The sequence below is a fragment of the Thermobia domestica genome, chromosome 4 (genome assembly GCF_964235325.1).
Source record: "Thermobia domestica chromosome 4, izTheDome1.hap1.1, whole genome shotgun sequence".
In the NCBI taxonomy this organism is placed as follows: domain Eukaryota; kingdom Metazoa; phylum Arthropoda; class Insecta; order Zygentoma; family Lepismatidae; genus Thermobia; species Thermobia domestica.
In genome coordinates this window covers 6,918,783-6,933,086 of record NC_137457.1, presented here as the reverse complement: position 1 = coordinate 6,933,086, position 14,304 = coordinate 6,918,783, and the positions used below count along the sequence as shown (strand labels likewise).

General features: G+C 37.5%; 1 protein-coding gene across 3 annotated transcripts in view; it reads right to left on the bottom strand.

The window, feature by feature from the left end:
- LOC145683697 (uncharacterized) overlaps positions 1-14,304 on the bottom strand; it is a 134,625-nt gene that overhangs the window by 31,859 nt on the left and 88,462 nt on the right. For all 3 annotated transcript variants that reach the window (XM_081755067.1, XM_081755069.1, XM_081755068.1), the window contains one exon: positions 11,835-12,038. In XM_081755067.1, coding sequence (XP_081611193.1) covers positions 11,835-12,038 — 204 coding nt within the window. The remainder of the gene's footprint in view (positions 1-11,834; positions 12,039-14,304) is intronic.

The window sequence follows — 14,304 nt, the reverse complement described above, 5'->3', positions numbered from 1 at the left end:
TATGTCCGGTAATGATTCTCAATTTTATATGGTCGTGCGTATATACGTTCTAATATCTTCTTCTAGATGCTGTTTCACAAAATGCGTGAATTACTCGACGTCTCAGTTTCCGTATCCGCTTTTAAGAATACACTATGTAGTTGGAAATGTACGAAGATTTTACGTTAGAATTCCTTAATTCCAAGACGGTAGAAGGTGGTACTATAATCTCTGTACCAAAACTTCCGTCATTAACTATCAATTCTTCCGGAGGAGGAGGTAAACTCAATTCTGACACTGAATGTGCATCCTCATTTCTGTTCGACGTGGTGAACTTTTCTGGGGTCACTTCAGGTTCTTGATCTCTTTCTTCAATCCTCTCGTTACATTTATTCTCAAAACTCTTCATCTGCAGTGGCGTATCATCACCAATTTTTTTCATTAAACTTTTCATAACTCTATAGAGCAAAATTAGACTTACAATTGCAATAACGGTTTGCACAATGTCTAAAAAGTAGCTCAATTCTTGCAAAGAAAATTCCGTAGACGCACTACATTTTCTACAAAACCATATAAAATTGAAAATCCCATGTTCTCTTAGCAAATAAATAAGTAGAAGAGTTATGATGATATTCCAAATAATAATAATTCCTGGTATAAAATATTCATGCTTATAGATAGGCATCTTAATGGGCGTCTGGTCAATTATCGTAAATGCTGATATATTCATATGTCGGATTGAAGAACTCCAAACATCGTTAAGTAAAGATGAAACATTAAAAAATTCATTCCCTTTATACGTAGATCGTAATAGCATCAGATCATTAGAGACTAGCTGGCTCGGAAAAAGATGTAAAAATACAGGTTCTGTAAGATCATTGTCGAGACACGGAAAATCCGATCTGACGAAAAGATTTCTCTCCACAATTAATTTAGTATTGCATGGTATTCGAATTTTAAGGGCTCCGTATAATCTGGCTTCTTCTGGAACTCGAATGGTAGACACATTTTCTCTAGTCTTCAAAGTTAGAAATTCTGGTGGGTGTATTAAAACAAACTCATGCGATCCAATGTCTATAATCTGTGCCTCTTTCGAATCATAGCACGTATGGTCACAGTTGTGTAATATTTCCCTGACTGTACTGGCAACGAAAGCTGCGTGAGCACAATTTATTAAACGAGAACGTGTCACAGTGTGTGTAGGTATCTTACATAACTTTGATTGGCTATAATGACAAGCAAGTAAGCTTGTTCCTGTTATTGGTATAAGATCTTTTTTATCTTGAACTACCATAACTAAAGGCTGGATATCAACGGTACAAGTTTGGTTGTATACAGCAAACGGAAGTGGCTGCACATCATATAACTCAAATGAAGGCTGTATTTCAACGATCGGAATTTTCATCTGTAGATAAATGTACGTGTCGGTGATTGAACAAGTCAAAACATTAATTGAATAATACATCTCCAATAACGACTTATCTATGGCTAACTTATATCCATTTTTCAAAATGATATTCTCAAATTCAGATAAATGTGCGTGCAACACTTTATAAGGGATTATATTAGGGTTCAGCCTAGCATCAGTACACATCTGGATTGTCAGATCATATTTAAAAATTTGAAGAAACTGTACAAACTGCGTTGAAATCGAATAAAATTCTTGAATGAACGAAATGACCTCTTTATGTACTCGATTTGCAAGCTTATTAAGATGATCTCCCAGATCATGTTCTTGATCCAATATTTTTGCCGAAAAGTTTCTAATTTTTTGAAAATTATCCTGTATCTGATCTTGAAAACTTAAAAATTCTGAAGTTGTGTTTTGAATATATAAATTGTTTTTTAACAATTGTTTTTGTAAACCCAGTACAGTTTGTTCCAAATGAAATTCCTTCTTATTTATCGAATCAATAGAAGAACTGTCAGCTACGTCACAACACCAATTCAATGCTTTCCCAATGAACCCTAACAGTGCACGTGGAGATCTGGTTGATAATCGATGAAATCGTGGATTTGGAGGCTTTAAAAAATAATCGTTAATGTGGACTTTCAGATCATGTAAGTCTTTTGCAGCTTCGCAGACATCTGGAGCTAGAGTGTCATTTTCGTTGCAAAGCAGAGCTTCAAAAAGAGAAGAAACCTTAACATCATGCGGAAAGGAAAATGTCAAATTGAAAGATATCGGTAATGAGTGTTGGTACAAAATAACATTTGGGAGTTTACGGAAAAATAAACCAGATGTTATTTGGAACTCGGTGTTATTAGACGTCACATATGGGAAAGAGAAAGATAGGATAATGCAGCTTAAAACAAAATAGGTTATCTGAAACACAAATTAAATATAATGAGAAATTTAGAATTTTCACATGTTCTATAGATTATTATCTCTGTTAGCCTAAGTATATATGTTCCTGTTAAATTGCGTTACTAATTTCAATGTTTCCTTTTTTTATAGGTAAGTGGAATGCCTACTAGTTCATCTCAGTACTTCACCTAATTTTATTTTCAACAATGGAGGTAGACAAGTCATAGCTGAAACTGTTTTTGGGAGATGGTTTAATACTTCCTCTGGACCTGCACTTTAACAGAATAATGGACACAGGATTTTTTTTTTGGTGGTAAAAGGTTGTACTAACATACTGCAAATTAACATAGAAATAACTCCCTGTTAGGCCAGTAATAAACTAATCTCTAGGTTAAGTACATTATATAAATTTTATGCTCTTGTAAAGGACAAAAAACTCATTTCGGGAAATATTCGTGCATCACTTTTTCGTAAATAATTTGATTTTGTTTATCGAATTGAACAAAAATTATTTTTTCGAAATAATCGAGGTACTCCTCGAGATATTCCCTTACTACGTTCAAAGCAATTCTTGCAGCCTCTAATTTCGGGTAGTTAAATACTCCTGTAGCTATATTTGGAAAGGCAATGGTCGTTATGTCATTGTCCATAGCCAACTGTAGGGATTTCTCATAACACATCTTTAGGCGCTTAGCATTTTTATCATCGGGTGCAGATACATGTATAACATAATCTACAGGTAGATTATATCCTGAGGTTAATACGGCATTACCTGGGTTCAAGTGACCAATTTTCTTGCACTCCTGCCTCATTTCACTTCCCGCCAAAGACTGTACCATCAAGTCTACACCTCCTCTTGGTTGCAACTGGGTGTTGGATGAATTTACGATCGCTTGTCCTGCCAGTGACGTAATAGACCCATAATACAAAGCCACTTTCCGGTTAATTTCCTCGTTGACGGCAAACTTCGGTTTTTCAACATCAGCCATCGATTTGGTGTCGGGTCCGGTCTCGTCCCACGACGGAATTTCGGTCATCAATTTCACATCTCGAATGAACAATGAATCCGCTTCCCCCGTGCTTTCCTCTTCCTGATACTCCATCAAAAAAGAAGTGGACTCCTCCTGCTGCTGAAAATCCTTTTCCTGGACTCCTTCACCCAATATTTGTGCATCCTGATTCTCTAACTTTTGCAAGTCCTTAGATATTCCCTTCTCAGGTGGATAATACTTCTTAAGCCGGTCTATAGAAAATGAGTCTATCTTAATCTGTCCTCTAGGTGTTCGAAACTTAACATAATAGCTGTTGTCATGTTTTTTGGACACAATTTGACCAGGTCCAAAATACTTTCCCGAGAAAGCAGCACATTGTCCTCGTTTTCTAGACAGATCAAAAATCCAAACCGCTTCACCCTGCTTGAATTCTTGTTGTATTCGCTTCTTGTCGTAAGACTTCTTGGACGTCAGATGTCGGTTGTACAAATTTTCTTGGGCTTTTTCGCGTATATACTTCATTCGTTCCAATCTGTCTTGGTTTTCTGAAAATTGACATTCCATACCCAACATGGCGGAATGCAACAACCGAGGAGAAAAGCCGTGGAGGAGTTCGAAAGGAGAATACTTCATGCTCAAATTGCACGTGACGTTATAGGCAAAGGTTACTTCTGGTAGAAGTTCAATCCAACGTGATTGGTCAGTCTTGTCTAAGGCGATCTTCAATTGCTGTTCTATATTTCTTACTGCGATTTCTACACTCCCAATAGAAAAATGCCCTTGAACGTCAGCGAAATGTATTTGAGTCCCCAGTATTTTACATAACTCCTTAAATAATTGACTGGTAAATGCAACACCTCTATCACAACAGATTTGAGTTGGTATCCCATACTTCAATATGACGTTGTCATATATGAAAGCACTAACAGAAGCTGCAGAAGCATCTGGTAGAGAACCAGTAATACAAAAACGAGTTCCTTCATCTATGACTATAATTAGAAATTTGTGGCGTAAGATATTATTACTAGGGTAGGTCCCACCAAGATCCACATAGATTCTAAAGAAAGGATGAACGCTAGGATGTGTCTGAAGACTACCGAACTGTTTTCCACTCCTCTTTTTTAGCAATTGACAAGTTACACAAGATTGGCACTTATCATACACAAATTTTTTCATATTGGGGAAATAGACAGACTTTAATAAAAGGTTGTATGTTTTCGAAAATCCACCATGGCACGCACCCAGTTTCCCACAATGCAGTTTCTCAAATACAATGTCTCGCAATTTCGATGGTACTGCTAACAAATAGACTTTACCGAATGGTGTCTTATTCACTTTGTATGCTACATTATTCTTCAAAACAAAATACGATGCCTGCCTTTCATAGGCTGGATCCTTTTCTGCTTGATCCTCCAAGTGATCAATAATTTTCTTCAGTACTGCATCTTCTCGCTGTTCTTTTGCGATATCAATGAGGTCCATGTCTTCGATTAGGAAAATTCTCGGGTCAGAGGCACTCTCTTCTTCATCTTCCTTGTCGCGACTATGCTTAACAAAGCGACTCAAACTGTCGGCTTCTATGTTGTCGGTACCTTTCACGTGGGCGATCGTAAAATCGTAACAATCAATCTCAGACATCCAGCGTGCTAATTTACCTGTCAGGTTCTTACTGTGGCGAAGAAACGTAATAGCTTTGGAGTCCGTATGAAGATAGAAATGTCGACCCACCACGAAATATCTGAAAGATCGCAGTGCATACAGCAGAGCCAAGAGTTCCAAATGGTACACTGACAAATTTTTTTCTGAAGGTCCAACTGCTCGACTGGCATATGCGATCGGTACTAGTTCAGCTTCAGGATCGTCTGAAATAGGTTGTTTTGCTACAGCTGCGAGGCCCTTCTTACACGCATCGGTGTAGATATGTAGATCCCTCTCTGGTTTGTATGCCATCAATGTTGGGGCTTCCAAAATTGCTTTTTTCAGAGCTTCAAAAGATTCTTGTTGCTGGGTTCCCCACTTAAAATCTTGGTCTTTTCGAAGCAGAGTTTGAAGAGGATAAGCGATTTCCGAGAAATCCTTAACATACCTTCGCAAAAAGGAGCACACCCCTAAAAAACTTTTTAAATTCTTCTTCGTGCGTGGACGTTGGAAATTCTGAATCGTGGCTAACATTCGATCTGACACTTGTACTCCAAATTTTGATAAACGATGTCCCAACACTATCAAAGAATAATGTGCGATCTTTGTCTTCTCGGGAGACAATTTTAGTCCCCGTTCTCTAAGTTTTTCAAAAAGGACCTTGCACCAATGCACCATCTCGTCTACGGATGACGCGATAATGTAGAAGTCGTCCACATAATGCATAATATTTGTACTTGGAACGCCTGCTAACGTCAATTTGACCAGTCTATTAAGCGCTGCTGCGGAAGAAATGTGTCCCATAGGTAGGACACAATATTGATAACTTGACATGCCTGGTATCGAGAAACCTGTACACTCTTTCGACTCCTCTGTAATCGGAATTTGGAAGAATCCTTTGGTCAAATCACTCGAGGTATAAAGGAGATGTCCTGCCATACGATTGATTATGTCATCCACCGACGGTGTCGCAAAATTCGAAGGATGGGACTGCTGATTGAGACCCCTCAGATCACTTACAAATCGGAACTGATTATTACGCTTCCTAATCAGCAAGATGGGGTGGTTCCAGGGCGAGATTTTTTCCCTCAAAATCCCTTGACGAAGCATCGTGTCTAACTGCTGCTTGAGTATTCCACGAAGATGATAAGGCACTGAGTAGGGCGTCTTATTCACGGGTGTAGGATCGGATAGACGAATTTCATGAAGGTAGCCTCGTGCGAGTCCTATGTCCTCCTCAGACCAACTCCAAACATCAGGAAATTCTCGTATGAGACTGTAGAATCTTTCTTTCTCTTCTGGAGATAGCTCGGGGTTGACATCGACACGACTAGGATCACAAAGTCGCCTGGAAAGCTCCATCTTCTCCGGGGACGGTAGGCTTTCTTCTACCGACGAAAAACTCCTTTCCTCAGGCTCCTCTGGGACCTCCTCAAAATCTTCAGCATCCCCAAGGTGTGTACCTTGTCGCAGTTTGATCTCCTTAATGGTGGGATTCGTAACATACACCACGGGGCATCCTCCATTCACTATCGCACATGGAATAAAAATGTCCAGTATTTCTTCTATCCGGCGAGAGGGTGACAATAATAACTTCTTCCCCAAAATATCCCAACAACTGCGTAGCTTCACCAGAGTATGCGAGCGAGGTGGTAAAATCGTGTTTTCCAATACTCTAAAAATAGCCCGAGATCCCTGCGCAAGCCTGGATGTTAAGACTTTTGACAAATTGACTTCTAAATTCCTCGGAGGTAACGTTTTTGAAGGAGGGCGTCCGAATCGAAAAAGAGTTAAATTTTGCTTATTGTAATCTAAAACAGCCCTGTGCTTTTCCAAAAAATCGGCGCCAATCAAAGGCCCATAATCAAAATTTGGAATAACTCTGAATACATGAGTAAACCATTTTTTACCAATCCTAAATTTTAATAAAGCTATCTCAGAAACTTGTATAGACTTCCCTGTTACTCCCCGAAGTCTAGTATTAATACGGAAACGTTTAGCATTTTCCGGGACCAAATTTTCCCCCAGACAACTGATCTGGCTGCCGCTGTCAATCATCAGTTCTACGACTTTCCCGTTCATTAAAGCTGACACATGAGGCAATTCGTTAAAGGACACTATAGGGACTATAACGGAACCTTGAGTAGATTCGTCCCGACCATCTACTCTGTCTGCGTGTTTAAAGAAGGCATACGACAATATCTCGCAATATGATTCGGTAATTTGCATCTGTAACAAATAATTTGGCCTCTATCCGGAGTCGAACCCTGACCTGGCGAAGAATTACTATTACTTGAGGACGCAAAATCACTGCTGGACTTTTTATTAGTATCAGCATTATTATTCTGACTTCTGTTGTTTTGATTACCGTTCGGTTTTCCTTGGTAATCCTGACCTACATTTTTCGGCTGATTAAACTGCTTTTTCCTATATTGAAAATCATCGCTTCTTTCACAATTTGTTGAAGGAGCTAAGGCTGAAATCTGCAGCGTCAACTTTGACAGTTGTTGCTGTATGTCAGTCAACGGGTCGATTACCGGTTGGTTCTGTTGAGTCTGCTGGTTTTGCAAGTATGCTGACTGTGTATTATATGGTTGAGCAGTAATCGAACTTTGAACCCTTACTTCAGCATTATTCTGAGTATTAGCATCTATGCTAGTCGGAGAAAATAAAGACGACTGCAAAACAGCAGAATTCTTTTTCAAGAATTTCTCTAATTCCTTACGCTTCAATAACAATTTAGTCCTTTCCTCGATAATTAGGTCGTTCAGAAGGTCACTGACCGTGTTGTACTCCTTTCGTACTACAACTTTAAAGTAATCGGGTAAAAGTCCTTCCACAATAAATTGTAATTGTTTCTTTTCATTGGCAGTCGGGTCTGCGCGTAAAATCAAATCCTGCTTCGCATAAACGTACTCTAGAACGGATTCTGATTCATTCTGATCACGGGCTCGCATCTGAGCTTCAGATAATTGTGGCACCAAATTGTCCTTAAAAGCGTTTATAAAAGCTTGCTTGAACTGGTCGTAAGTCATTTGGGCAAATTCTGGCTTTCTTTCTATGCCAGCAAACCAGTTTTCAGCGGGGCCACGGAGTAGGCTCCCCAGCACCAATTTTCGTCTCATACCATCCCATGAATTAATGCTAGCGATGGTCTCATAGCGTCTGATGTACGTGTTTACATCGTCACCCAACCGGGCATAAAAAGGCTCTGGTTTCACAATCGTGCCGTGCATGGACGGAGGTGGATCGTTTCCTCCTGTAGCCATACTGCTAGAACTAGAACCACGAACAGTTACGTCTAAAGAATCAGGAGAAATATCCGAAAATGATTCCGAAAATTCTAGCTTCTTTTTAAGTTGCTCTAAATAATTACGTGTAAATTTAGTCGATTTAGGAGACGAACAGGCCGCGGGATCGAAATAGACAGTATCACTTAAGTTAAAAATATCCTCTAAAGGTATCAAAAATTCGTCCGCTAGTCTTCGCAACATATAACACAAGTAATAAAACTATTGGGCACAAGTCAAGACCTTAAATATGCTATACCTACACTAAAAACTAAATACAACTCATAAAACATACACAAGAGGTATTGGGGCTCCACCACTCTCCGAAAAGGAGAGAAAAAGAAAGGTAATTATAGAATAGCATAAGAAAGATTGCTCAAAAATAAAAAACAAAAGAGAACAAAACTAGTTTCATAGAGGGTTGGTGGCGGGGAAGTTGGAGGTGATTCTAAAAAGCCTAAAAAATGAAGAGAAAACAGTTTAGAAGTTTGAAAGACAACTAGCATTGATCACCTTCTTACGCTGATGCGAGAAAAAAGATCAGCATCTCCATCATCTTACGCTTGTGCATTCGGTAGGAATGCTTTCGTCGTCGTTTTGAAGAAAGAAAGGAAACTATTATCGTTAACTTGGGAAATATAGCTCACTGGTAGAATTGAGAGGTAACTGAGAAGACGACGAGCGTTTTAGTTTATAGGGCATGTGGGTAGAAATAATTAAAAACAAATATTTAAAAAAAAAAGAGAGTCGAGAGTTTGTTTAGGAAGAAAGAAAAGGAAGGTTGTTTGGGCGTTTAGGACCTTGGATGTGTATTCCGTACCTCCGTTCCTGGTCGTCGACTGGTGGTCTCCATGTCTCGGCTTCTGTGTCGAATTGGCGAGGAACTTGGTATAGGTCTCTCCTGTCGTTGCTCACACTCGCTCCTCGTGAACTTTACCGCTCCTCGTGTACTTCACCGCTTCTCGAGTGCTACTCTCTTCTTCCGGGTCCTGGGACGTTTTTATATGAAACAAAGTAGGAAGATGGCCGACGAAATTACGGAAAAACATCCAAAGTACGCACGTGTAGGATTCAGGAAAGTGCAAGGTAAATGGATTTCTCGACTTATTTAATAATTTGTCAACAGTTACAGAACGCTTTGGTTACATCAGATTACATAAGTTACATAAATTTACCAAGAATGAAGAATGAGGAATCGTCTACTAAAGAGAATTTTGAAATGTTTGCTGACTGTCTTATTATTCCAAGTTGTGTCTGTCTCTCATCATCCACAGAAAATAAAGAAAGAAAAAAAAATAAAAAATAATATCGTTTTTAAATCTTGATTTGTTTATATACTGAATATTAAAAATATTAGGGAAATCCAATATCTCTACAATATATATATATATATATATATATATATATATATATATATAAGAATATCAGCATTGAAGAGCTATGTACTATATCTAAACGTTGATTTATAATAATAAATCCAATACAAAATAACGTGAATAACATTTTCTGTTCTCTACAAATATTCAATATAAATACTTTTTGTTACGCTACACACATCCAATCAATAGACACGTCTTCACACACTTTAGTCAGCATGTCTGAAGTAATGAAAAGGACTGATATTTGAATTCTCCACTGCAAATTGACTATGCCGCAAATAGACAAGGCATATACTCAAGACCCTATATGAAATTCCAAGTCAAAAATCACATGAAATCCGATCGGGCTACCTTGGAAATGTCACTACAGGTTCATATTGATTCTAACTTACTAAACTAAAGAAAACAGAAACACTTATGCTAGACCGTCGCTATATTCGCTACGGGTGCTGTGAAGGATTTATGTGAGAAGATAGAAAAGGAATCTACTCACATGAATACATTTAGAACTTTCATTTCTACCTTTTAATTATGACCCTAAATAAATACCGAGCGAAGTAGCTCAAGTGGTAGAGCGTTGGCTTCGCATTCGGGAGGTCGTGGGTTCCAATCCCGCTGCCGACCATCCTGACTGAGGTTTTCTAGGGTTTCCCTCAGTCCTACCAGGCAAATGCCGGGATGGTACCTACTAAACAGGCCCTGGCCGATACCTTCCCAAATCCTTTCCATTGTTATTATTGTTGCTGGATATCCAGTGTAAAATGGCCTCTGAGCTGTATCTGGTGATTGATAAATAAATAAATAAATAAATATTGTAGACATCTTCTAAGAGAAATTATAACAAATCGCAAATCCGATATTCTTTTATTTACATGCTGTATAATGGTATGATAAAATTGGAAACCAATTCATTCATCTAGTGTGCACTCAAGTATATCACATTCTTCAATTTTATACCTTTGATACTGGTGAATATTTGAAACGAAATCATGTCTAAAATTGCTTGATAATGATAATCCTCAGAAAGATAACATTTAACAACTCCTTTAACATAAATGTTGCCTCAATTATCAATCCCGTTACATTAAAGATATTCACAAACTTTCCTTCAGAATCGCACATGATAGATTTCCCAAACTACATACAGCGTAAAGCATCTTCTTTTTCCCACTTCTTAACGAAATATTAATTTGGTCCTTAAAACTTATGATAAGTACCACAAATGCGTTTAAACAAGACATTTCGGATAGAGTGCATTATCAAATTTCATCTTTCGAAAGCGAAAAAACTGATATTGTACATATTTTTAAAAACAGTAGATTATATTCGTTGTTTAGTTGGTTTTCCATTTAAAAACCTGTTTGAAGCCAGATGTCTTGGATGTTTAACATACTAATTAGTTTAACCTCAATTTTTAACAATAAATCAAAATCATTCATGCCTATAGTTTTAAGAATAAATCATAGGGTTAAGTTTGGCTCTTCCTTTTTAATAAAAAAAAATAGGAAAATTTCCAAGAGGAAGGAGGTACGAAAAGATGATTTGGTGTTCTTATGTGATGTTTATGTGTGTAAGTTTGACAGTAAAGTTAGGTTTAATACGAGAAAAGATATGTAGAAGTGGGTACTATTTGCAAGGCGCGGAAGGTTTCGATAATTCAGCAGCATGGTAATCGTCTAGTATGTTGAATCGGTGCATTGAAAGGAATATTTCCGCATTGAGTTTTATAGAATTATATAAGAATAGTGGAGAAAATCTATTGAATTTTTATGAGAACCACGGATTACTAAATTTAAGTGATAATTGAAGCTTCAATGAGAACCGGTTCGAGTCACTGTTCTAGTGTAGAGTTTCACCGTGTAACCTAACCTAACTTAACAATTTTTAATGGTTTAAATGTTTTCTTGTAGGTTGAAACTGGACGGGCACATCTAAACTTAAGCCAAATAACATATTTAAATATTAAAATCTCGTATTGCTTCCGAGATTATATCCAGAAAGTACGTTTGCCTTAGAACAATAAGTGCAAAGAAGACATCACCACCTCAGTTTCTGAAACTGACTGACACAAAATAGAAAGATAGAGTAGGGAATCATATATATGCACGATTACAAACTCAAATTTCGAAAATATGGAAACTTTATAGTCCCCCCTTGGTCTTGTTAGGGAAAATCCCATGTCTTGTGAAGCAAATGACCACGTAAAACTATAACAAGAGTATCAATCAATCACATTTTTATAGCTTACCTCCTATCGTGTCAACACTATTAGGTGTGGCATCCGGGGAACGAGTAGATAGTGTTTCGTTCTTCTTATCATGTTCCTGGTTTTTGTTGAGTTCATCCAAGCTCCTGGCACCAAAAAAATTAGGTAGTGGGCCTAAATTCACTGCCATGTTGTTTATCGGGAAAGGTGTTGGTAGTGGTAAATTAGGGCCTGCCATTCCACCAGCTGACCACGATAGCGTGAAAAAAAGATTTAGAACTAAATTGGTACTGTATCAACTAGTGTTCCAAGGTTATTACATAAAATATGTATAAATACTAAATACTGTATATACTATATATATTACCACATATTAGAGATGCAAAAAAGCCGGCTTTTTTGAATCGATGGTTTTTTGCACATAAAAAGTCGTCTTTTTTGGGAAAAAAACGAGAATTTTGGAAATTTTGGCTTTTTTCATTTTCATGATTTTTCTATTTGAATAGCTTTCTTATATTATACTCTAAAGTTAAATAAGATTTCATGACCTAAATACCATATTTTGCTCTGGAATTCACCATCATGATGGATGGAACACATGTTTTATGAATTAAACATACAGTACGTAGTATTTGAGGGCAATTGCAGAGGATATTTAACTTTATTTTAACTTCTGAGTTATAGACATGTTTTTCTTCTCTACGTCATTGCTTTTTCAGTCATCCGTGTTTTATTTCTTAAAGATTAACAGGCATACTCTAGCTCCTAGCACATAAGTTAAACTTATGTTTTTCAATATATCCGTCAGAGCGTACGTTTGTCAGTATATCTGTCAGAGCATACTTCCACATTTTGTTATACTGTAGCTGTGCAATAATTTAGCAATAATCTTCCGGATAAAACCTTGAAACAGTTTTATAGCAATAATCAGTAGCGGGTTCAAAAAAGTATTTTGGGAGGTGTTTCTCTGCTTAATGTTTGTTTTTTCTAAAATTTCCTAATTTTTATTTGGGAGGAGCTTGAAGTTTATGAGTATAGGCATAACTAATATTTCGTTTTATTTGTATCCAGCATTAATCTTTCGGATACGACCTTGAAGACCATTTTATACTGATAATCAGTGGCGGATTTAGAAAAGTATTTTGGGAGGGTTTTTCCATATTAATGTTTAGCTTTGCTAAAAAATACCTAATTTTTATTTGAGAAGAGCTTGAAATTTATGAGTAAAGGCATAACAAATATTTCGATTGTTTTAGAAATTCCGTAATTTCGGGATACAGGCTTCAATCTGCAAGACGCCCTCACCCTAACCCCCTTCGCAAATCAGTCACTGCTGGTAATTAGTAAAAACAACGATTTAAAAACGATAAAGGAAGTCGGCCAGGATTCACAGTACACGCACTATCTCTACATTCACAGATGGAATTAAAAAAAAACTATTGTCAAAATGCTCGAATTCGGGATTGAATCCCGGACTTCCCGATAGAAGTGCAAAAACTAACTACTCACTCATGGTTGTTGTGCAGTTGTGCTCAACTTAAATTATTCTCTCTATATATGGCTTATGGAATCCGAAGGTTCAATGCCGCGTTCACAATAGCTCTCCACTGACATCTATCCTTAGCCAACTGGATCAAGTTTTTACTTTCTATTCCTATTTCTGCGAGGTCCATCTTACTGCCCTCCCATCTGCGCCTAGGTCTTCCTAATGCACGTTTTCCGATTGGATTTCCAGTTAAAACTTTGAAAGCGTTCCTACCTTCTTTCATTCTGGCTGCATGACCTACCCACCTTGAGCCTCCTAGACTTGATGACCGTAACGATGTTTAGTAAACCGTATAAATTATGCAGTTCTTCGTTATGAAGTTTCCCCCATTCCCGTTTCTCTTGTGTCCGAATATTCGTCTCAGGATATTATTTTCAAATACCTTCAGTCTGCGTTCTTCCCTCATCGCAAACGACCATGTTTCACAACCATACAGAACAACAGGCATGATTATCGTTTTATATGTTTTAAGCTTTAAATTCCTCGACATAATTCGCGACGACAAAATATTTTGAACTGAATAATAACACGAGTTTCCTTATTTCAGTCGACATTTAGTTTCTTTGTGGATATGATTTGGTCTGTTAATATTGATCCTAGATATTTGAAAGTATCCATTTTGTCGAAAGTATTATTTGATATTTTACCGCATCCACAATTTGCTGTATTACGATCCCGGTGAACTTCCATGTATTTAGTTTTCTCTGCGTTTACTTCTAAACCAATGTCGCTGCAAGCGTTTAGTAAGCCCTATGCATTTCTTTCTATTGCTCTCCAATCATCTCCTATTAAATTTTCATCATCAGCATACGCTATAGTCTGGTGAATACCATTCAGCTCTAGGGCCTGGTTGCCATCTTTAATTTTCCTTATAGCGTGCTCCGGAACAATGTTGAATAATAATGGCGATAGCGCATCTTCTTGTTTCAAACCATTCTCGACGTTGTAACTTATGGACAAGAATTT